Below are 22,528 nucleotides of genomic sequence, written 5' to 3' on the forward strand. Positions count from 1 at the left end.
GGATATAAGGTCACCAAAGAGAAACTGCAGTTTGCCTAAACCCAGGTTAGATATTTAGGGCATCTGATATCAGAACTAGGGCAACACCTAAATACAGATAGGCTTCATGATATCCTAAGTTTCCCCAAACTCCAGACTAAGCACCAACTGTCAGGTTTTGTCGAGCTAGTTAGTTACTGCTGAAATTGGATTCCAAATTTCTCTCTTATGGCCAAGCCTCTATATGTTTTACTAAAGAATAACAACCCTGATGTAATTTTATGGGAAGAACAGGATGACACAGCCTTTAAGGCCTTAAAGGTGAGTTTGACAAACCCATCTGCCCTTGGACATCTCAATTACCAGATTCCCTTTTTCCTTTCTGTATATGAAAAGGAAAAGAATGCCCTTGGGGTACTCACTCAAAAACATGGGGACCACCATCAACCTACAGGGACCACCATCAACCTATAGGGTATTATGGCCAGCAACTGGACCCTGTGGCAGTGGATAACCCCTTGCACTGGAATCATTACTGCCACTGTCCTTTTGGTTAAGGCCACCGAGAAAATCACTGGGGAATCCCTTTAAACATTTTTGCACCTCATGCAGTAGAAGCCCTCCTGAATTCTCACTAGACTCAACATTTTTCAGTCAACTGCCTGACCTCCTATGAAATCCTTTTGCTAACTGCTCCTCACATAACTCTTTTACGCTGTAATAACCTTAACCCTGCTACTCTTCTCCCCTCCATTACCAACAAAGTCCCTCACAACTGCTTAACGCTGGTGGACCACCTCCTGACTCCTCTTGACGATCTGCAGGAAACTCCTTTGGGTAATGCTGACTTCTCATGGTTTACTGATGGTTCTTATTTAAAAGGTGACAATTGCAAATACTGCACTAGGTGTGCTACTGCAACTCCTTTTGATATCATGGAGGCAGCACCTTTACCTATGGCTACTCCGGCCCAACATGCTGAATTATACACTCTTACATGGGCTTGTACTTCAGCCAGGGGCAAAGCTGTCAATATTTACACTGATAGTAGACATGCTTTTGGAGTAGCTCATGATTTTGGAATGTTTTGGAAGCAACATGGTTTCCTTACTTCCAGCAGAAATAAAATTAAAAATGGCCTCTATGTTCAGGAATTATTGGATGCTATACTTTTACCTGCGGCTTTAGCTATTATTAAGGTCCTGGGGCATTCTCAACTTGACTCTCTGGAAGCTAAAGAAAATCACCTTGCTGACATTTCCACAAGAAATGCAGCTCTTAAAGGAACCAACAATGGCCAAATCTCTGTCACGGGCCAAAGGGATATTTCCCCAAATGATAACTTAGAAAAACTGGCTAAAGAAGCCCAAAAATTGGCCTCAGAAAAGTAAAAATGAGATTGGAAATTCAACAGTTGTCAGTTTGATAAAAAGAGAAAGCTCTGGTTTGGACCAAATAAAAACCCAGTCCTACCAGAGACTCTAAAATTCCCACTCCTAACCCACTGTACACACATTTAACCCTTGGTCTACTGACAAAATGATAACATTTATGAATCAATATTGGTGGGGAAATACTAACAAGGCCACAAAAAGTGCCGACCTCACTTGTCCCACTTGTCCAAAACACAACCCAGGGAAGCTTGTTCATAATACTCCCAGGCATTTTAAATTGCCTAATGGACAATTCAAAGTTGGGCAAATGGATTTCATACAACTTCCCTGTCTCATGGATATAAATATGTTTTAGTCACAGTTTGTACATTTTCCAACTGGACTGAAGCCTTCCCTTGCAGACAGGCTACTGCCTCTTCTGTGGCTAAAGTCCTTTGGGAAGGATTATCCCACCTGAGGAACTCCTCTAGAGCTTCACAGTGATCAAGGAATCCATTTTAATGGTCAGGTACTTGGACAAGTCTGCACTATTTGGCTGGTTTTATAACACTTTCACTGTGCTTAACATCACCCTCAATCTTCTGGTTTAGTCAAACATGTTAATGGCATTATTAAGACTCAATGGGCAAAGTTTCTACAGTTCATCCAAATACCTTGGCCAAAAGCATTGCCAGATTCAGATCCACTTCCTTTGGAACTTATAAACTCTCGCCCTTCGAGACAGTGACAGGACACCAAATGCACTTGGCTCCTGCTCTTTTCACCCACAGCTGATAAAAGGAGATATACCCCAATATTGCAAAGGCCTAATTACTTCTATTAAAAATAATCATGTTTTTGGGGCTGGCCCCGTGGCGTAGTGGTTAAGTGCGCATGCTCCGCTGCTGGCGGCCCGGGTTTGGATCCCGGGTGCGCACTGATGCAGCACCGCTTCTCAGGCCATGCTGTGGCAGCGTCCCATATGAAAAAAAAAAGTAGAGGAAGATGGGCACGGATGTTAACCCAGGGCCAGTCTTCCTCAGCAAAAAGAGGAGGATTGCCATGGATGTTATTAGCTCAGGGCTGATCTTCCTCACAAAAAAAAAAAAAAAGAGAGAGAGAAAAAAAATAAAATCATGTTTTGGTAGAGCAATCTTTTTACAGTGTGCTCAAGGGAGATAAAGACCTTAAGCATCACACCTTGCAACACGGAGATTTTGTCTATTGAAAAAGACACCTCTCCAGACGGACACTCTTCAACGGAATGGAAAGGCCCCTATCAGGTACTGTGAAGCAACCCTTGTGCCACAAAACTCCAAGAAATGGACTCTTGGATTCATGTGACACACCTAAAGAAAGCACCAAACCCTGACTGGACCTGCACATCATCGGGTGATCTGAAAATAAAGAGTTCCCAAAATTGAAGCAGATGATATCTGAAGAGACAGCTTTCCCAAGATGTCCGGACCAGGCCTGTTGGAATTTTGTCGATGACATAACACTCCAGATGATCTCTAATGCCTATGATCTTGATAACAAATGGACTTTAGAAAAGAAAAATGCCTGAGAGTTCTCCCATCTACCCTTCCTTGTTACTCAAATGTGGCCACAACAGGGTTCCAATCTGTGCACTTTCCATCTGAGATGGGACACAACACACAGGAAAGGTCCTTTCTGGCACTGAGGGACAAAAGGCTGCTGAAACCAGAAAAAAACTTCCTCTTGCTCAGCAATGCTTTCAAAGAAAGACCTCAATCAAAAGGGGAAATGCGGAAATTAATAAACAGAAACCTCACTAAATTGGAGTCAGGAGGCCAACAGGCAAAGCTCTCAAGCCCTACATCAACAGCGGAGCCCAACAGGAAGAAGACAGACTTCTTTTTGACCAGCAAGAAGCTCAGCCAATGAGAGACTGTTACAACTCAGCCAAGGGAGAGCCACCACATCTTGAACTCCTTGTTTACAACAGCCCTCTCAACCTCCTCCTCCCCTCTATAAGAGTTTCCCCTCCCTTGCTGTGGGGGGACTTGCACGTGGCTCGCCATGGTTCCAGACCCCAGAATACAATTCTTTGCTGATCCCAAATAATTCCATTTTTGCTGGAGAAATAACTGGCTATTTGTTTAAGGTCAACAAAACTTCAAAGGTTTCCTTTTTCCTGTTTATACGGTCTTCATTTGAATATTCAAATAAATATCCTTTGTATGAATATTTATTCTTCCTTTTTCACCATCCCCAATCAAACAGAAAATTATTTTACTATGCTAACTGTAATGTATCTGACCTCAGTCTTCAAGGTTTCTGACTCTTAAAGTTTTTCAAATTACAATTACACTCTGTCACAAGTAACTATTTTTTCTTTTTCTAATCATTTGAATATAGACTTTATGCTCTGGATAGGCCTTTAGCAGAGTTTTCTCTTTCAAGACTATTAAATTAATTTTTAATACTCTTCAATATTTTTTCTTTTGTTAATTGAAAAAGCAAGACCACTAAGAAAGAAAATCACAAAGATATTCTGTACATCTAGTACTCTACTATAATTATATTCATTTTACATATCACTTAAGTATCCATACTTTCAAAAAGGTATATCTTACTGTTTATATATAACATTTTTCAAATTTCTACACCGCACTCAAATTTACAATTTTCAATAGGTTCATAATCTATAGAACAATTTCCCTAAAAGTTGAGTATTCAATTTTTTGGCTCTCATACACAATGTTACAATAAACATTTTTGTTTCTATTGAAATATAACCTTAGGATAAATCCTTAAGGAGAACTACTACATGAAAGGAACACCACAAACTCCTTGCTATGAAGTGCCAAAATGTTTTTCGAAAAGGTAATAACTCACAGAGCTACCTGAAACCAATAATGTTTACCTTTTCACAAAAATCACTGCTATTTTTAATGGCACCAGATATCATAATTTAGAAAAACACCTTTGTTATATTAATAATGTTTACCAACGTAAAAATGGTATCTCAAAATTGCTTCAAGATACATTTCCATGATTACAAATGAGCATAAACACTTTTCTGTAATTTGTTTACAATTTGTCTCCTTGTGAAAATTATATGTGTATATTTTTTCTCCATTCTTCTACTCAGGGACTTATTTTCTCAAAAATCTGAATGATATTCTCATACACTGTATTAGCAGCATTTCATCATATCCAAAAAAAGATTATTTTCCCAGTCTGTGGTACTTTTCCCTTACATTTGCTATTTTCATTATACGGAAATTATTTATTTGAAGCTACATATTCCTTTATAATGTTTTTTTAATCTGAGAAAGCTATTATTCCTCTTTGGTCTCAAAGAGGAATAATAAATGGTCTCAAACAAAACCATTTCATATTAGCATTTCTGTAAGTTTAAAAAAGTTAACTCTTCTATACACTTGGAATTTTCAGTGTAATAAAATGAGAATTAATTTTTTTCAAAATTGCTATTTCATTATCTCAATACATATCTAATCAGTAGCCCCTCCTCATGACCTGGTTTTAAAACCATACTTTATCATAATAGATTCTTATTGATAGTAATAACTACTTCTGAACATTCCAAGCTATTTCATTCACATCTCATTCTCTACATTAACAACACTCTAGTTTTGAAGATGGATTTAATATCTGGTAAAGCTAGACGTCTTCTATTTTATCACTGATTTTTTCCACCACAATGCTCTTTGACTGTCTCATTGGCCTATTTCTCCATGTGCATTTTGACTAGTTGCAAAAATAATCCTCAGGGTTTTTGTTTATTTATTTGTTTTTTAGTAAGTGCATTAAGTTGATATTAGTTTGGGAATAACATCTGTTTAAAATAACATTTTGTCTTTTCCCTCAAGAAACATGGTATAGTTTGCATTGAATTCATATTTTAAGTATATTGCTGTTCTGTAAGCAATGAGTAAGGCCTTCATTTGAACTCGATATTATTAACGGTATTTATACTAGTTTTCATTAGTGGTCTTCTTAAAAAGTACAATGGGTATTTCCCATCAGATTCAGAATTTCACAAATCACCTATTTCTGGTACTTAACATTATAGGTAGATACTTCCTTAATATTCTAGCATCTCTAAAGGAGATGGTAGAGAAAAGTGTTCCGTCTTTCCTTTCTTCCTATCTACTCATGCAACTACTGAACTCTTGAGTCAGAATTTAATTTATAGAGAAAGGAATTTAAATTTTTAGCTATAAAAAGTGGGAGGTTGGTCTTGGTATAGTCTCAAAACTATGATTGTGTTTTTCAAAAGAGAAATTAAATAAATATTTTAGGGTAAAATGTGAAAGGGAAAACTGGCTGAAGAAGCTATCTGAACAGACATAAAAATAATGCAAACCAACAGTGCCACTGTACCCTCTGTGTGACTGTCTGATGAGTCTTCCTAAACAGACCCTCAGCATCTCTGGTGCAAAGTGCATTCTCACCCTCTGTTTTTATTCTCAGCTGTCCCCAGAACTGAGACGAGTACCTGAGAAAGTTAAATACATGCTGCTGACCCTAAACAGAACAGATACTGCTTGCCTGATCTACCTCATAACTGATTAAAGGAAAATCAATATGGAGAGGTCAGAAACTGAAATTATGAGCTTACAAATTTTAGTTTTACCTTCAAAACCAGAATTCAGAAGGTGCTCCCCCAGGTCACAACCAAACACCCTCTCTTTCAAGATCCCCCGTTGTTTCAGCTTCTGTTTTGTTGGACGAGACTTCATGAATGTGCGCAAGAAAGTAATGAGCTTGCCGTGCTTTTTAGACACTAAAAAATAAAAATAAAGAGAAAACACCTTAGTTGTGTCGAGCTTACATTTTACATAGTGTGAAAAGAAAGATATTTCAATAGGCTGATTGCAAAATAATCTATTACAGGTACACTTTATATTCTGTAGGAAATTTTCAACAGAAGTTTAGGAAGTTGCTTTATCAAAAACATCATAATTTTGCACTTTCTTCTCACCAGCCTATGACCTTACTTGATGGGACTGTGAGCAAATTTAACTATTGTAATCTGTGACCAATTGGTAGTTTACCAATCAAGGTTGGTAAACTAACGATCTTCCCAATGCATATCTAAAGGACGCTACAGGATTATGACTGGGACCTGAGTCTTACTCTAATATATTGCTTTGGAGATCATAATAAGTAAGACTGAAAATGCTGTCAATTTGGTTTGCATTTCGAGTCAATTTCTAAAATACAGTCAGCTCTCCACAGCTTCTGCATCTGCAGATTCAAACAATCACAGATCGAAAGGCCTATGATGGCTGTATCTGTATCGAACACGTACAGACTTTTTTTCTTGTCATTATTCCCTAAACAATACAGTATAATAACTATTTATGCAGTATTTACGTTCTATTAGGTATTATAAGTAATCTAGAGATGATTTAAAGTATATGGGAGGATGTGCATAGGTTGTATACAAATACAACATCCTTGGATTTTAGTATCCTCAAGGGTCCCGGAACCAATCCCCCGTGGATAGCAAGGGACAACTATATTTTACTTGGTGGTCAGAAATTTTCAAAGCATTTGTAATCTGGAAAATAAGACTGAAAAAAGAAAAACCTCCCTCTTTCTCATTTTATAATGAGGACAATCTGATTACGATATAGAACATATTTATCAAACTGATGGCTATATAAATACAAAACACATATAAAAAAAGCATCAGATCGTCTATTAACATTCATCTGTAGTATACTAAATATATCACCTTAAATCCTTTGTAGATCAAGGCATGAGATAAGTAAATTAATGTATAGTCAAATATTTCCACTGATTGATATATTAGAAAGATAACAGTGAAAGAACTGAAAGCAAACAAACCCCTAAAACAACGACTTTAGCTGAGAAGTACAGCCTACAGGGAATACTGCTCCAAAAGTCAACATACAACAAATAACCTAAGCTTAGAGATTAGTTGCAGGATAGAAGACTAAGCCACATGGCCTCAATCCTCCTACTCAGTTTGCAGACGATTACTGGGAGTCTCACTGAATTCTAATATGTGGATTCTTGAGTGAACCCAAATCTTAAATCTCTGGAACGGATGAAGCAGGAATTCTGTGTGCAGAGAGTAATTTGTGGCCAAATGGACCACTAAATGGGTTACTCCAGACCAGATCAGACATTTGCCATCCATTTCTTTTCATTTTATGGGAAACACTATTTACAGACCTAAACATCTTTTCTATGAACTGTGTGAAGGTGATCAACCGTAACTGTTTTGTCCATTACTGAGAAGTTTCTGGGATATGAGATTTTCAGTGCTAAAACCAGAAAAGTCCTGGGCAAACTGAGACGAGGTAGTTACCCTAGAATGCACACAGATTAAGGCGAAATTTATTTTTTCTATATCAATTATTGAAAATTTACTTAGAATCGTCAGTATAATTGCGATGCTATCTCTGACATGCTCTGAAACTCTGGGTAAAGTACAACCTCTCTTGTATCTGAGATTCCTTGATGTAAAACTAAATGACATGCTCTCTTATCTGCTAATGAGACATTTATCACACACTTGGGTAACTTCAGAAGTATGTCACATAATATAATATTACTATATTACAAGTTATTGGACTTGTATGAGTTTTATCCTCCCCTATTTGCTAGCAGATTGTGTTATGAATCTTTGGTAGAGAGGCCATCAAACCATTTCTGTGCATTTTCAAATATTTTCTACTTAAACTTTAAAATAATTTTGACAAGATTTATTAAAAAATACAAATGAGTTTGGTTTGCAATAACTTAACATATTTATATATGTATTTATATATTTTTTATTAACATATTTATATATCTGAAAGAATTTTAATTTCTACAATATTCAATATTTCCATCTTGAAACAGGGCATGTCATCATTTTTCTAGACCTTTTCTATCTCTCAGTAAAGTTTTCTAATTTTCTTTATGAAAGGACACATTCCACATATTTCTTGTAGATATTACCAGGTATTTTACATTTTTTTTGCTGCTCTTGTAAAATAATAGTTTTCTTCAATTGTAGTCTTAACTGGTAATTACTGGTATGCTAGAAAATGATTTCTTTATGAATCGCTTAAATCTGATCATTTACTAAACTCGCAACAATTTCAGGAGGATTTTAGTTGATCCTTTTGGATTTCATGGATATATAATTGTGTCAAAGCAAATATAATAATTCTTTTTTCCGATAGGGATAATTTCTTATTTCTGTTTCAGATTTTAATAACTAGCCAGAACTTCCAAAATACATGTTAACAGTAGGCATTCATATTTTGTGCCGAATTTGATGAAAATATCTGTTGAATTTGACAACTGTACATGATCTATATGAGAAACCATTCTTTTAGTCTCAGATTTCCAAGAACGTTTCAAAGGAATGGGAATTGAATCTTAAGTATTATTCGTTCAGCAATATGTAAGTAAGTACCTACTATATCTTAGGAACTGTTCTAAGATATGAGATCACAGCGAGAACAAGTGAGAGAAGTTCCTTGCTGTCACAGAGCTCACTGAGGGGAGAAAGACAGTGAACAATGATAATGCCAATATAGCCAGCATTTATTTTATGTTTTAGTAAGTACCAGCAACTGCACAAGTGTTTATTAACCATTCATTTCTCACAGAACCCTATAAGGAGAATACTATTATTATTACCCATTTTTAGATGAAGAAACTCAGGCACAGAGTGCTAAGTCACATGTCTAAGGGCACATAACCAGGATCCAAAATTAGGTGATCTGACTCAAAACCCAAGCTCTTGCCCACTATATGATACTGCCTAAATGAAGACAAGGTAACTTCAGATTGCTTTTAGCTGCTAGTAAGAAAATGAACAGAGTGAAGCAAGAGTGATGAGAGAGAGAAAGTACTTTGGACAGGGTGCTCAGGGAAGTGCTGCGTTAGAAGAGGTGAGTGTAGTGAGCAAGGAAGACAGTGCTACGAAATGAGGTTGAAGAGGTATGCAAAGGCCAGGTTCCAGAGGCCATAACACAGTTAAAAAAAAGCAAATCCTAATATTGAAAATAACCTGAAAAAAATGTAACTAACAATTTATGAAATTGTTAACACTGTCAACAGAGAGAAATTATTTTAAATAACTTGTGAACAGTAAACTGACTGTGCATGGTTATGAGATATATTCTAGAGACAAAAAAACTATAAAGTAATATTTAACTTCATTCAACTGCTTTATCATTGGTAATAATATTGGTAATGTAATTCTGAAACAATTTTATACATATCGTGGGACAAAACAAATAAATATACTAATGTTATTAGGAACCAAGATTTTTCAGTGTGAGAGAAAAGAGATACAATAATAAAATCAAAGTTAAAAAACCCCTGTAATGTTAACTTTGAGCTGCAAATGTGAACACGAACTCAAAATTAAAATACACATACATTTTCCCTAAGCCCTAGCCACTGAAAAACCTTAGAAACAATGACATTCCAGTTGCAATGAAGACCTTTGGTCTCAGAGCTGGGTTTCTAAGTATCATTCCCTAATATAATAAAACCAGGACTCCTTGGAGAAATGCCTGTTTGCCAGTTGATAGTAGGGAAAGTACAAGGTGAGCCTGGGAAATTCTGTTGTGACGGAAAGCAAGGGAAACATCCACACACCCATTAGGAGATGCCAAAAGGACTGAGTTGAATGGACTCCCACTGGCCAGCTTTGGGACATCATAAAGATTCGAACATCATAAAGAATGATAACTTATTGTAAAACATCAATAAATAAAAATCCATGAGTCCACAGTAACACTCCCCAGAAGAAAGGAAGGAAGGAAGAGAGTAACAATTTTCAGCACAAATGGAGCTAGAACATTTAAAAAACTGCATGAGTAGTTTGCCATATTGAACTGGGCTCCCCACTAGTAGAGAAAGAAATAGGTTTATTTCTTTCACATTATTTAGCAATATAATATCTGGAATTATTAATTGGAATTAATTATATAGTAACCAGAAAATACATATGTTCACAATTCAATGATAACTGTATGAAAACAGATTTATAATAATGATCCTCCAACCAAACTCTCACACATAATAAAATTACATTAGTCAGAGGGGTTGTAGAACTGGACTTTCCAGGACACTAGGTAGCTTTGACTCTGTTTTTGGTGTGCTAAGTTTGGCTCAAGAACAAGGAAACGTGGCTATCTTTTCCTGTTAAAGACTGTTCACATTTATTTTTCCTAAATAATGACATAAGATTCAATTAAGTAAGGGCTGCAATCTAACACAAAATTAAGACCAGTGAAGAGTGTCATCAGCAACTCTGTACCCCCATTTGGCATTTGAGGGTTCTGGGAAAGTGCTGATATATGTGCAACCTGACTTCTACTCTGTATGGCCACCTTGCTTCCGTTACTTTTCCAAAAAGCATTATAAAATAAACTGGGAACTTTAAATCTAAACTTGTAGTGGGAGCAGGAGGGGTGGGTGTGGTCTCGCTGCCAACCTATATTCCAATCTGAGACATTGAAATGACTAATATTCATAATGGTGCTTAGACACACAGGCTCAAATGAAGACACACAGTCTTCGAAGGAAGATTAAACTATCTTCTACACAGTTTTAGTGTTGCTGTTATTGCAGTTATTACAATTGGCATTCTAATCCACTGTGGTATAGATAGCTGTGGTGAAAAGCTCTGGCACCCATAATTAAATAATCAATTATCTATCAAGATAGACAAATTTCATTGCATTGGAAATTTAAACTAATAAAAACATTCAATTTAGTTATATTCAAATTGGAAGATCTAACAACACTTAAATATAACTGTCTCTTCATATTGATTTTTTCTTCACTTTATATTTTTTTCCCATTTCTTAGACAATAAAACGGTTGAACTTATTTCGGACACTTACACTGCTCCCGACCCTGTTCATTATAACAAACTAGCAAACTAGTTAGTAAAACTACCTTTTGAGGAATAGAAATATGGAATCCTGTCAATTACATCAGAAGACTTCTACTGAGGAAGGTAGAGTTGGGGTTTGGTTTTAGACAGTTAAGTGATTATAAATCCATTTCAACGGAGGAATATTAGAATGCAGTGGTTAAGGGTGTTAGGGTTAAGGTCCACCAAAAATGCTGGATTAAATAAATGAAAATGATACCAGTGGCATTGGTACAGACAAAATACATCAAAAATAAAACACAAAACAATACTTAGGACAAAAGCAAATCATACCACTCTATATTCAAATTCCCTCTTCTAGAGTTAAAATGCAACATGTGCCACAATGCTAACTTCTTCCATATTAGCCACGATAGATTTTATATCTGCAATCTTTTTTCAAACCTGAGACAAACCCAACCAGACCAGTCTTTCCAGTAGTTAAAAGCTTTGGCAGTATGACAAACAACTTACTATCTTCAAGGTAAATCTTTACGATACTAATAACCAGTTTATAGGGATACACTAAAAACATACAGTTCAGTAAGGCATCGTGAACTTTGACATGGAGAGGTGGGGCACTGAGTGTTTCTAGTTACACAAGTATAATATTTCTCCAGCAAAACCAAAGAATTATTACTTTCTCATAATACTTCACCTAATCCAGAGTTCTCTAAATTGGTTCTCAGAAATCTTCTAGACTGATCTGAGAGAAGTCTGGGCTTGGATTAATTTCTCAGGGTGTAAAGAAAGATGATTTTATGCATTAAGATCTGTAATAAATTCAGAAAGTCAAGCAGACAAAATGAGAAGGTAGAAGTGGGATACTTAGTACCTGAAGAGATTGTCCCGATTAAACCTAAGGTATAATAAAGTATGAGTGTAACGTTTAGCATGTCAAATGGCTTTTCACAATTGTACACAATATCCCGCTCAAAGTCTTTAAACACAGATTTGACGACCATCTGGTAGAAATTTAACAGAGGGGAATAGAAATATAGGCAACTGAACTACACGATATTTAAAGGTCTCTTACAAGTTCCCAAATTCTAAGTCTCTGTTGCATACTTTGAAATATTTTATGTTAATAAATATGAAAAGATTTGAATTTTAATATGAAATACCATAATCTTGCTCTTATTTAAGACATAAGAATATATCTATTCATATCAATAAATATGGAGAAAGGATTTTTCTCTAAGCAACATCAAACTGATTTTTTCTTACTTAGTTATTATACACATGGACTAAAAAATTGTTCTAAATACAATGTTCTAAAAAATTCTGCTCTTCAAAAGAATATCTAAACAGTGAATTTTAAGAAAAGAAAAAAATTGCTGAGACAAGAAGCCTACTGTATTATGCTTAGTTTTAACCTGATTACTATTTAAAAGGCTACTGGCCTAAAGCTTCCTTAGGTTTGTATTAATATAAGTCTTTAGAGACTGTTTTCAGGACAAACTTGGAAAATATGGAAATATAAGTTGTGGTATATACTTAGAAGGGAATACTGTAATGTAGTTAAAATGCATATACTGATCCAGAAGTGTCACAGATAAATCTCATAATATGTAATTTTGAAGAAGGTTTGATACAGTGTCATTCCATTTCTATAAATTTTAAAAACATGCAAAATGATAATACATATTTTTTATGGCTACATACACATTGTAGTTCAAGTATAAAAACATGCATGGAAATGATAAACACTAAATTCAGAATAAAGGTTCTCTCTGTAGGAGAACAGGATTGGGGGAGATACACAGCGGGGTTCACCTATATCTGTACTGCTTTATTTATTTTTGTGAGATCAGCCCTGTGCTAACATCTGCCAATCCTCCTCTTTTTTTGCTGAGGAAGACTGGCTCTGGGCTAACCTCCATGCCCATCTTCCTCCACTTTACATGGGACGCCGCCACAGCATGGCCCGGGATGCAAACCAGCAAACCCCGGGCCACCGCAGCGGAGCACGCGCGCTTAACCAGTTGCGCCACCGGGCCTGCCCCTGCTTTATTTTTTTAATTTAAAAAAAGGGAAAATACGGGCCGGCCCTGTGGCTTAGCGGTTGGGTGCGCGCGCTCTGCTGCTGGCGGCCCGGGGTTCGGATCCCGGGCGCGCACCGACACACCGCTTCTCTGGCCATGCTGAGGCCGCGTCCCACATACAGCAACTAGAAGGATGTGCAGCTATGACATACAACTATCTACTGGGGCTTTGGGGGGAAAAAATAAATAAATAAAATCTTAAAAAAAAAAAAAAAGGGAAAATAAATCCGAGGAAATAATATGGCTAAATGTTAAGATATGAAAAAACTAGATGATGGGTACATGGATATTTGTCACATTATTCTCTTAAACTTCTCTGTATAATCAAAGTTTTGAGTAATGTTTTACAGTAAGTACACCTACATTGGGCTCCAATACTTCTATCGGTTCCTTAGCTCTGATTCCCCAGGACAGTCATGACCCCAAGGCCTATTTCTTTTGGTCATATTTTCCAATTAGGGATTGTGTCCTATGTTGACTGGCCATTCAGTGTTCCTCTTAGTGAAATAACTGTTCATACTCTTTTCACATTTTAGTTATTTCACTATCGGCTGTCCTTTTCTTAGATCGGCAAGAATGCTTCATATGATCCGGAAATAAAACCTTTGTCAAGTACACATGTTACAAACATCTTTTCCTAGTCTGTGGCTCATCTTTTATTGTACAAATTTTTAAGTGTCTTTATCTATGGTTTCCATGCTTGAAGATATCTTTCCTTACCCTAAGTCATAAATTTATTGTCCTATTTCTTCTCAATCTTCTTTTTCCTAAAACTTTTTCTCTTTTTCAGGTTTTCAGTTGACTCGGAACTTTTGTGTGTATTTAGGGTGAGGTAGAGACACAATCTTATTTTTTTCTTTATGCATAATCTGTTATTTCATCACCTTCTCTGAATAATCCTTTCTCTACTGGTTTGTAAGACTGATTCTAACAGTGTGAGGGGTCTGTTTCTGAGTTCTCTCAATTCTATCAGTCTCTCTCTCCACCAACACCTCACTTTCTTAATTTCTAGCACTTTAGTCTTAATGTCTGGAAAGATGAGTCCCTCCACTTATTCTTCAAAACTGCCTTTATATTTTCAGCCCTTTACTCTTTCATATGAATTTTAGAATCAGCCTGTCAAATTACAGGAGGAAAAAACACTTTTGGGAATCCGACTGAAGCTGTACTGAATTATAGATTATTCTGGAGGAGAACTGACTTCTTTATGATATTGAGCCTTCCTGTCCATGAACACAGCATATCTCACCACTTATTAAAGATTCTTTTAGGTCCTTCAATAATTTTTTCTAATCTTTTTCCATAAAAGTCTTGCATACTTTAGTTATTCTTAGGAACTTTATGATTTTTGCTGCTATTGTAAATGGTACTATTTTCTAATCATTAACACTAGTGTATAGAAATGCAATTAGCATGGTGTCCCCGACTGTGGGGCTCCAATCGTGCCTTTGTGACATCTGGCTGTATGAGTGCGGACAAAGTACCTAACTCTAAGTACTTCATTGTCCTCCTCTATGAAAAAGTTAAAAACAGTATCTACCTAATAGGATTATTGTATTAAATAAGCATGCAAAGAATACAGATTTGCTTCTTCCTTTACAATCTTTTTATTTCATCTAATTCCACTGAACCTCCAATAAATGATTATCTTGTTCCTGACTCAAAGAGATAGTCACTTATGTCTCACGATTAAGGATAAACTTTTCTTGAGGTTTTTGGGTAGAAACCTTAAATAGATTAAATAAATTCCCTATTCCTAATTGCTAAGATATATAAAATGAACAAGCGTTGACCTTTATCAAATGATTTCTCTGCATCTATTAAGATGGTCATTTAGTTTGTCTTGTTTAATTTTTAAGCTTTGAAGGTGGCAAACTAAATTTATACCCACTTTTAAAAGTCTTGCTTTTATACTTATATGATGAGTCCACTTTACTCCTACTTCCCCTCTACCCTTTGCAAGGATGTAAATGAGTGCAAGAGACTTGGGCAAGTGGTAATTTAAAAAAAAATAAAGTATTAAGCCATGGCAAAGTTCCCTCTTAGAAACTGTAATAAACATAGGAATACTGTAAACATATTAGAAGTGACTTTCAGTAAAGGAACACAAACATAAAAGAACTCTATAGAGTGCAAATGTAGACAAAGAATTCTAAAAACAGAAAAACTATAATAGGTTGCTAATGCCTAAAATAGCAGCAAAGAAATATGACATATATTTACATTTATAGTCTTAAGTAAATAGCTGAAGTGAACTGTATTACTTAGTATTTTCAAATTTATTAAAAGGTGTATTGGCAGGAGATGCAAAAATTAACTTATTTTTAGCGAGCATTGTCATACGTCCTGAAAGGATCCTTCGGCAACTGAGAAAGAAAGCTTTTGAACAAGTTTAGTCAGCACACATGGGAAAATGTGATATAACTCTTATTTAAGTTTCTAGCTTTGAGTATATCAATTAAATTAGTTTAAACTAAACCAATAAAGCTTTTATTTGAAAATAAGTGGACTCAGAAATTCATGAGAGCAATACCTCTAGAATCTCTTAAAGAAAAATTTCTAGGTAGTTGAGCAAGATTCTAATATGTGACTCAAATATTAGTTAAACAACTGAACTAAAAACACTTTTTCCAGCAACTCAGATATAAAACCTCTTGTAACTTTTCCTTTTTCATAATATAAAAGAGCTTTAATATAAATACAGCTTTAGGTTGAATAATAATATAAAGGAAGCTCTTTAAGCCAATATCTGAAAATACCCATGAATAATTTTGATAATATGCTTTTTGGTCTTACAAAAAACACCCTCCAAATCAGAGTAAAGAAGTCTCTTGCAAACCAAACTCGAAGTTTTTATTTGAAGGAATAAGGACATCCCCAAGAAATTCTGTACTGACTCTATTTTTATCTCTGTAAATCTTCTGGTTGATCTTGTGTTAGATCTGCCCTCCCTCTGGCTCTGCCCACTGGCCCGTTCCCAATCCTACAAAGGCATTAGGAAGAAAAAGAAAAATTGCATCCTAAACCAGTTATCCAACAAAAAGTGATGAAGGAAAATCTAGAAACCACAGTACTCTCCTAACAATAAGGAGAGCACAGCTAGCATTACTGAGTGCTGACATGTGCCAGGGCTTTACACGTGTTAGCAACTGAAACTCAGTCTGTGTCAGCATCACCCTCTACACGACTTAAACTCAAAATATAAGCCAGCATCTGATCACTAGAATTTTCTCCTTAAAAGTTTATGTCAGAAGAACAGGTACATTAAATAAAATCTAATTAATTTCTCATTACATTCTGTAATGACTTTTACATGTAAAAGAGTTAGAATAATGACACTTTATACCTTCCTCTCTTCTATATATCCATCTCTAAAGACCTAATACTCACATTTCAATTTTTTGTCTTTAGTTTATTTGGTGCTACCCTATAATATCTAAATATATAGTTTTTGAATGTAGTAAAAATATTCGGTAAACATAAAATGTCAGCAATTCTATTTGAAGATTTACAAATGCATACTTGAATCAAATTGAAAGCTTGTATGGCTTTCCAATAATAAAACAGTCTGATAAAGGTCAGCCATCCAATCACGCTTAGTACTGACCAGGCATGAGCAAGTGAAAATGGACTGGACCACGACTGTGGAGACATGGTTTTAGTCCTGTTTCTGCCAATAACTTGCTCTAAGATTTTAGACAAGGCAATTAACCAGCTTAGATCTCAGTTTAATATTACGAAAAATGAGAAGTTTAACCATGCCATTTACGAATTCTAGATTTCAGTGAAAATACCTGAGAAATTATGAAATACTCTGAGAAAGTATAGAGTCAAACAAGCATAGAGAGCTCTGAAGTCTGTGGAAAATGTCTTTGTTTTAGAAAAATTTATCAGGAGGAAAAAAAGGACATCATATAAAACTTCACTGGAAAGCTGTATTAAAAAAATAAATTAGGCTTTCTAAATCATCTTGGAAAAGGCTGGTATAAAAATTTAAGATAGATCACTGTTAAAATTATTGTATTAAGTACAGTGTATTAGGTTTAGCACTTTTTAAGGTAAATGAATTTTAATGAAATTAATCATTTTATTTTTCTCGATGAAAATTTAGACTAGTAATAAGGGGTACTTATATAACTAATTAATACAACATGCTTATAAATATTTCTAAGACTTGATGCCTAATTGTACTATCTTTAATTGTTAAAGACATTCACAGTTGTTGCTCATGCCATATGATATACTATTGTTTGTTTCTTTGATTTATTTGCTAGCAAGTCTTTGGTGAACAGTACAAGGGCCATTTATAATATTGTTTTTACTAGAAAATGCCGTTTACTTTGGAAAGATTAATTTTTGAGCCAGGTTTCAGGAATTCACTGTAGTAAGAGAAAAAAAGATAAATACAGGTTCTGAACTTATGAAAATTTATATCCTACCAGGTTGATACTCAAAATGCAAAATCCTTACTGTCTCTCTAGGAACTACTAAGTTTACTTCTAATTTTTAAAGCAGGAATATAGCAGTTTCAGCCTTGAATCTCATTCCCCTTTCCCTCCAAAGCAGATGTCTAAGAAAATCTTTGGATAAATTTGAGTATTAAATCTTAATATACCGTTGAAGCTATTGTGGAACAAGAAACAGAATCATTTTTTATCAATATATCATAAGCAATTTTGGAAGTAAGAACAAAAACACAGTTCTCAGACTGTGTGTATAACAGGTGCAAGGGACTACCACAGAGAAAATATCTGGGACCAGCCCAGGGATGACGTTCTGGAATGTGGACGGCTGTAACAGTTTTAATATTTGTACATTCCAACCTCAAAGGAAGGAAACCAGGTATTTGAGAAATGTTATGTACATGCAATGCTAAATTAAAAATAGCACTGACAGGAATGGCTCTTGACTGAAAAACTGGAAAGCTACAAACAGTTATAGAAGTCAAATAGGCTTCCATTTACTTACGAGAGAGAAGAGGAGACATCTCAAAGGGGATTACTGACTGAAATGCAAATAGATGACACTAGGGATCTAGAAAATAAATCTGTAGTAAATTTTAGAGAAGAATTTTTCAGACACAAAAGAGATAAGAACAACTCCCTCGGGAAAAGAGAAGTAGAAAACAGGCCACAAACTGGTTCTTCAGAATATCCAGCACAACTCTTCTGTGGAATGGCATGCCTGTGGTTAACTGAAATATTTGGCTATTTGACTAAAAATGTATCTCTTTTTTGGGGTTAAGAATGAAACCAAAGCAACATTATGTCGCTGCTCTTCCTAGAGGAGACATAAACAGCTGCAACATAGAAGGGCATGATGTGTTAGATCTTTTTTTTTTTTTTTTTTTTTTGGTGAGGAAGACCAGCCCTGAGCTAATATCTATCGCCAATCCTCCTCTTTTTTTTTTCCCCTTTTTCTTCCCAAAGCCCCAGTAGATAGTTGTATGTCATAGTTGCACACCCTTCTAGTTGCTGTGTGGGACGCGGCCTCAGCATGGCCGGACAAGCAGTGCGTCGGTGCACGCCCAGGATCCGAACCCGGGCCGCCAGCAGTGGAGCACGAGCACTCAACCGCTAAGCCACGGGGCCGGCCCCTGATGTGTTAGATCTTTAAAAATCATAGCTCCCTTGGGAAAATGGTCATCAGGTTAAAATAAGGCAGTTATTATTTACATTATACATTTACTCTTCCAGGAGCTACAAATTTCAGTAGTAAATATCAAAGAAGGTTCAAATTTAGCTTATGTGATTTTAAGATGATAGAAACAAGCTATACAAATTTATTGCTAAAACTGATACTGACTTTTATTTAAAAATTTAAATTACAAATTAAAGCAATAAATGTGATTGGGCCCTCAATTCTGTACAAAAACAAAGTAAAAAAATTTTTGTAACTTCGTGACTGTACCATCTCAGTTATTATATAAAAGATTGTGACTAATTTCATTTCTAAATACAGAATAAAAAGATTTGCATTTTAGCAGAGGAGAGTAGGAGGAAACATGAGGTGGATTTAGATTCCTGACAGTAAAGTATTCTAACACTGGGATGGGATATAATATATGGGCTATAAAAGCATCTCTGCTAAGGATTTTAAAATAATATGGGCTCTACTTTTCCAGGATGAACTAGTGCTATTTGATATGAAGCTTAAAAACTAGTACTATTTTGGGAGGACATTTATTTATATATTCTCTCATAAAAATTAAAGTATAATAACTACATAGTCTTAGGAATTCAGTAACATCAAAGGCAAGAGGACTATCAAAAATACTACAAGAAGTTCTAGAAATCTGAAAAGTTAGAACCTTAATCTTAACAGTGTAACAACTCTTTTCTTGACATTATTTTTTCTTTTTTGATTAGTTTAAAAATGTAATCATATTCACTTTGATATCATATAATCCTTTGCACTTTATTAAGCTATGAAGTTCGGTGTGGAACACTGATATAGGTGTTATAGGTAGTTTTTGTGGGTTGGTTTGTTTTCTTTTTCTTTTTTTGCAGGAGCTAGAGGGGAAAGGTTCTAAATTTGGAGAGCACAGAACTGATAATGAGGACCCTTAGTTAAAGGCAAAAGTCTTAGAAGCCTGCCCTACAGAAGACCTGACCTTTAGCATGGGGACTAAGAACATGGGCTTTGGAGTCAGATAGACCTGAGGGTTTGAATTTGAAGTTTCTCTAATCACTTCTCTGTTTCTAAGATCTTGAGCAAATTACCTATTTAGGTCTCAATTCCCTCAAACACAAGGAGAATGACCTATCATTCAGGATTACTATGATGCTTACATGAAATTACATATGCCAAGCACTTAACTCAGTTAGTGTCAATAAACAGGAGTTATTTTTACTACTATAATTTCTCTTTACCTTTCGTCTGAAACTTTTAGAATCATCCACGGTGCAGGGCTAGCTAGAACCTGAGCCAGCCTTCCAAACTAGGTTTAACTGAATCTGTTTGTACCTCCTAAATTCAGGGCTGAGATCACTCAGGAAAGGTGCACACAAGTATAGGATCACTTTCTAGTTCTTCCTCCTATAACTGTCTTAAATGTAAACTTACCCTAAGAAACTTCAGATTTCTGCTCTCTTCTACTATTGAATACCATATAGTACTACACAATACTTTAAAAAAGAGAAGTTGTGGTCTCAAACCATTACCATATGAGCAACAGGTGCTTTCTAAAAAGTTGACAATGAAAAAGAGCTCTAAATTCTGAAATTCTCCATTTATAATGGTTTTGAAAATTAAAATACTGATATCATTCAAACAGTGGGAGAACATTCCTGAAAAGAAAAACATTCAATTTCTTAACAAGGCTGATCTGTATTTCAGAAAAAATTCTGGTCCCCTGTTACCTTAATGAAAAATATTTATCACCAAGGTCTTAAAGAAGCACCTTATAAATATACCCTAGTGGTAAAAAAAAATCGCTGCAAGAGGAAAAAGAGTTAATACAAATATTTTATGGATAGAGATGGTTATTCTCACTAATGAGGAAAACAACACACAATACTTGAAGGTTAAAGGGCAGAAGGGTTACTTCCTTATACTAATTTAAACAGCCTCTTGATATAGTCTACCAAATTCTTTTTAGTAAATCAGTGCTGCCTATTTTCCATTAGCCAATAATTGAAATATTATTAACCAACCAGGACAAAATTTTAAAAATATGATATGTACTGGTTGCTTATGAAAGAAAGGTATGTTCTTTTAATCATGAAAACTTCTGTACTTTAATCTAAGGTCTAGAAAATATTAAGAAATAAGCTGATTTGAAATAGAAAAATAGGTATTTCCTGAAACTGACTACAAATTAATACCTACATGGTACAATCTACTTCAAAAAATGATTATCTCTCTACAAATATGACAAATATTAAAGCTCAACTATTCAAGTTCTGGATAATTAAATAATTAACCATTCACCTAAAAGCAACCAAGGAAACAAGTGCCTAAATATAATGTAAAAATAGTCTCAGTGAAACATTACGAATGTTGTTGGAGTCAGACATTTGAATAATTGATTGAGATTTCCTTACCTCTTGCTTGGCACTGCTTTAGGATCAATACTTAAAATTACTCCAAATGACTATATTTAGCAGTAGATTCGACAGGATACAACAGCTCTGCATTCCATACAAAAGCGTACAGAATGAATCAGTCCCACGGGCTCAGACCTTATCCACCACAGGATAATTCCAAGTCAAACCTCTGCAGCACTCTCAGGTTCTGGCTATTTTCAGGCCCCTCTTTCAGCCTGAGCTTTCATGGCCGGGTTTTTGGTCCCTAAATCAAGCCGAGCCAGCTTGCGTGTGTGCACAGGAGCTCTGAGAGCTCTCGCCTTCAGGAGCTAATCCTTCTCTCTCAGCAGTCCTGCTCTGCAACACCACAGACAGGCCCCAGCCCAAACCCACACTTGCAGAACAGGCTTCACTAGCATAGCTCCACCCATCAACTTCACACAGGTGAACATTTCCTGCTCACAAAACACCAGTATGAAATTAATATTTAATTATGTCTTTAATCTTTTAAAAAGTTACTATTCAGTTGTTTATATTTGCTATCTAGATCCGAGACAGTGTATCCAATGAAAATGATGATACTTAAGACACAAATAAAATAAGTAATTGATCAAGCAGGAAGTACTGCCAGTAAAGGCAGAATCATTAAACTAGGAGCAACAGGCTAAGAAAACACACCTTTTAATATCTTTGCTGATATTCAGCTGTGACTGTTATTCTACTAACATGTAAAAATAAAGAAGTACCAATTTATGCTACCTCTATGTGAAAAATTCTGAGACAATAATCTAGTGAGCATCTATGAGCGGAAAAAATTTAAAACAATTTTTTCAGAATTGAAAATCCAGAATTAAACAAATTTCCCCGTGTATGACCTCCTCCTTCATACGCTGCCCAGGTGTTAAATATGAACTCTACTTATACAAATATTGAAGAGGTTCAATATTTATACTAAATAACAGTACTGCACTGTGTTAATCCAATTAGAATTATTTGAAGAAATAAATGAATTGGAAGACATTAAAATGTTACTATGTGCCAGACATGATTCTAAGTACTTTACAGATATTCTTCACTATAATCCTATGAAGTTGATTCTAATATTATCTCATCTTAGAGATAAGGAAACCAAGGCAGAGGGGTTAAGCAGTTGTCAAGATCACACAAGTAGGAATTGTCAGACTCAAGATA

The 22,528-nt window shown here is 35.4% G+C and overlaps 1 protein-coding gene across 5 annotated transcripts in view; it reads right to left on the reverse strand.

Moving 5' to 3' along the window:
• The window catches only part of ARHGAP32 (Rho GTPase activating protein 32), a 322,445-nt gene that overhangs the window by 36,542 nt on the left and 263,375 nt on the right, over positions 1 to 22,528 (reverse strand). For all 5 annotated transcript variants that reach the window (XM_087433924.1, XM_087433925.1, XM_087433926.1 and 2 more), the window contains one exon: positions 5,980 to 6,129. In XM_087433924.1, coding sequence (XP_087290050.1) covers positions 5,980 to 6,129 — 150 coding nt within the window. The remainder of the gene's footprint in view (positions 1 to 5,979; positions 6,130 to 22,528) is intronic.

The sequence above is a fragment of the Ceratotherium simum genome, chromosome 7 (assembly GCF_057802395.1).
Source record: "Ceratotherium simum simum isolate JZ-2026a chromosome 7, ASM5780239v1, whole genome shotgun sequence".
Lineage (NCBI taxonomy): Eukaryota > Metazoa > Chordata > Mammalia > Perissodactyla > Rhinocerotidae > Ceratotherium > Ceratotherium simum.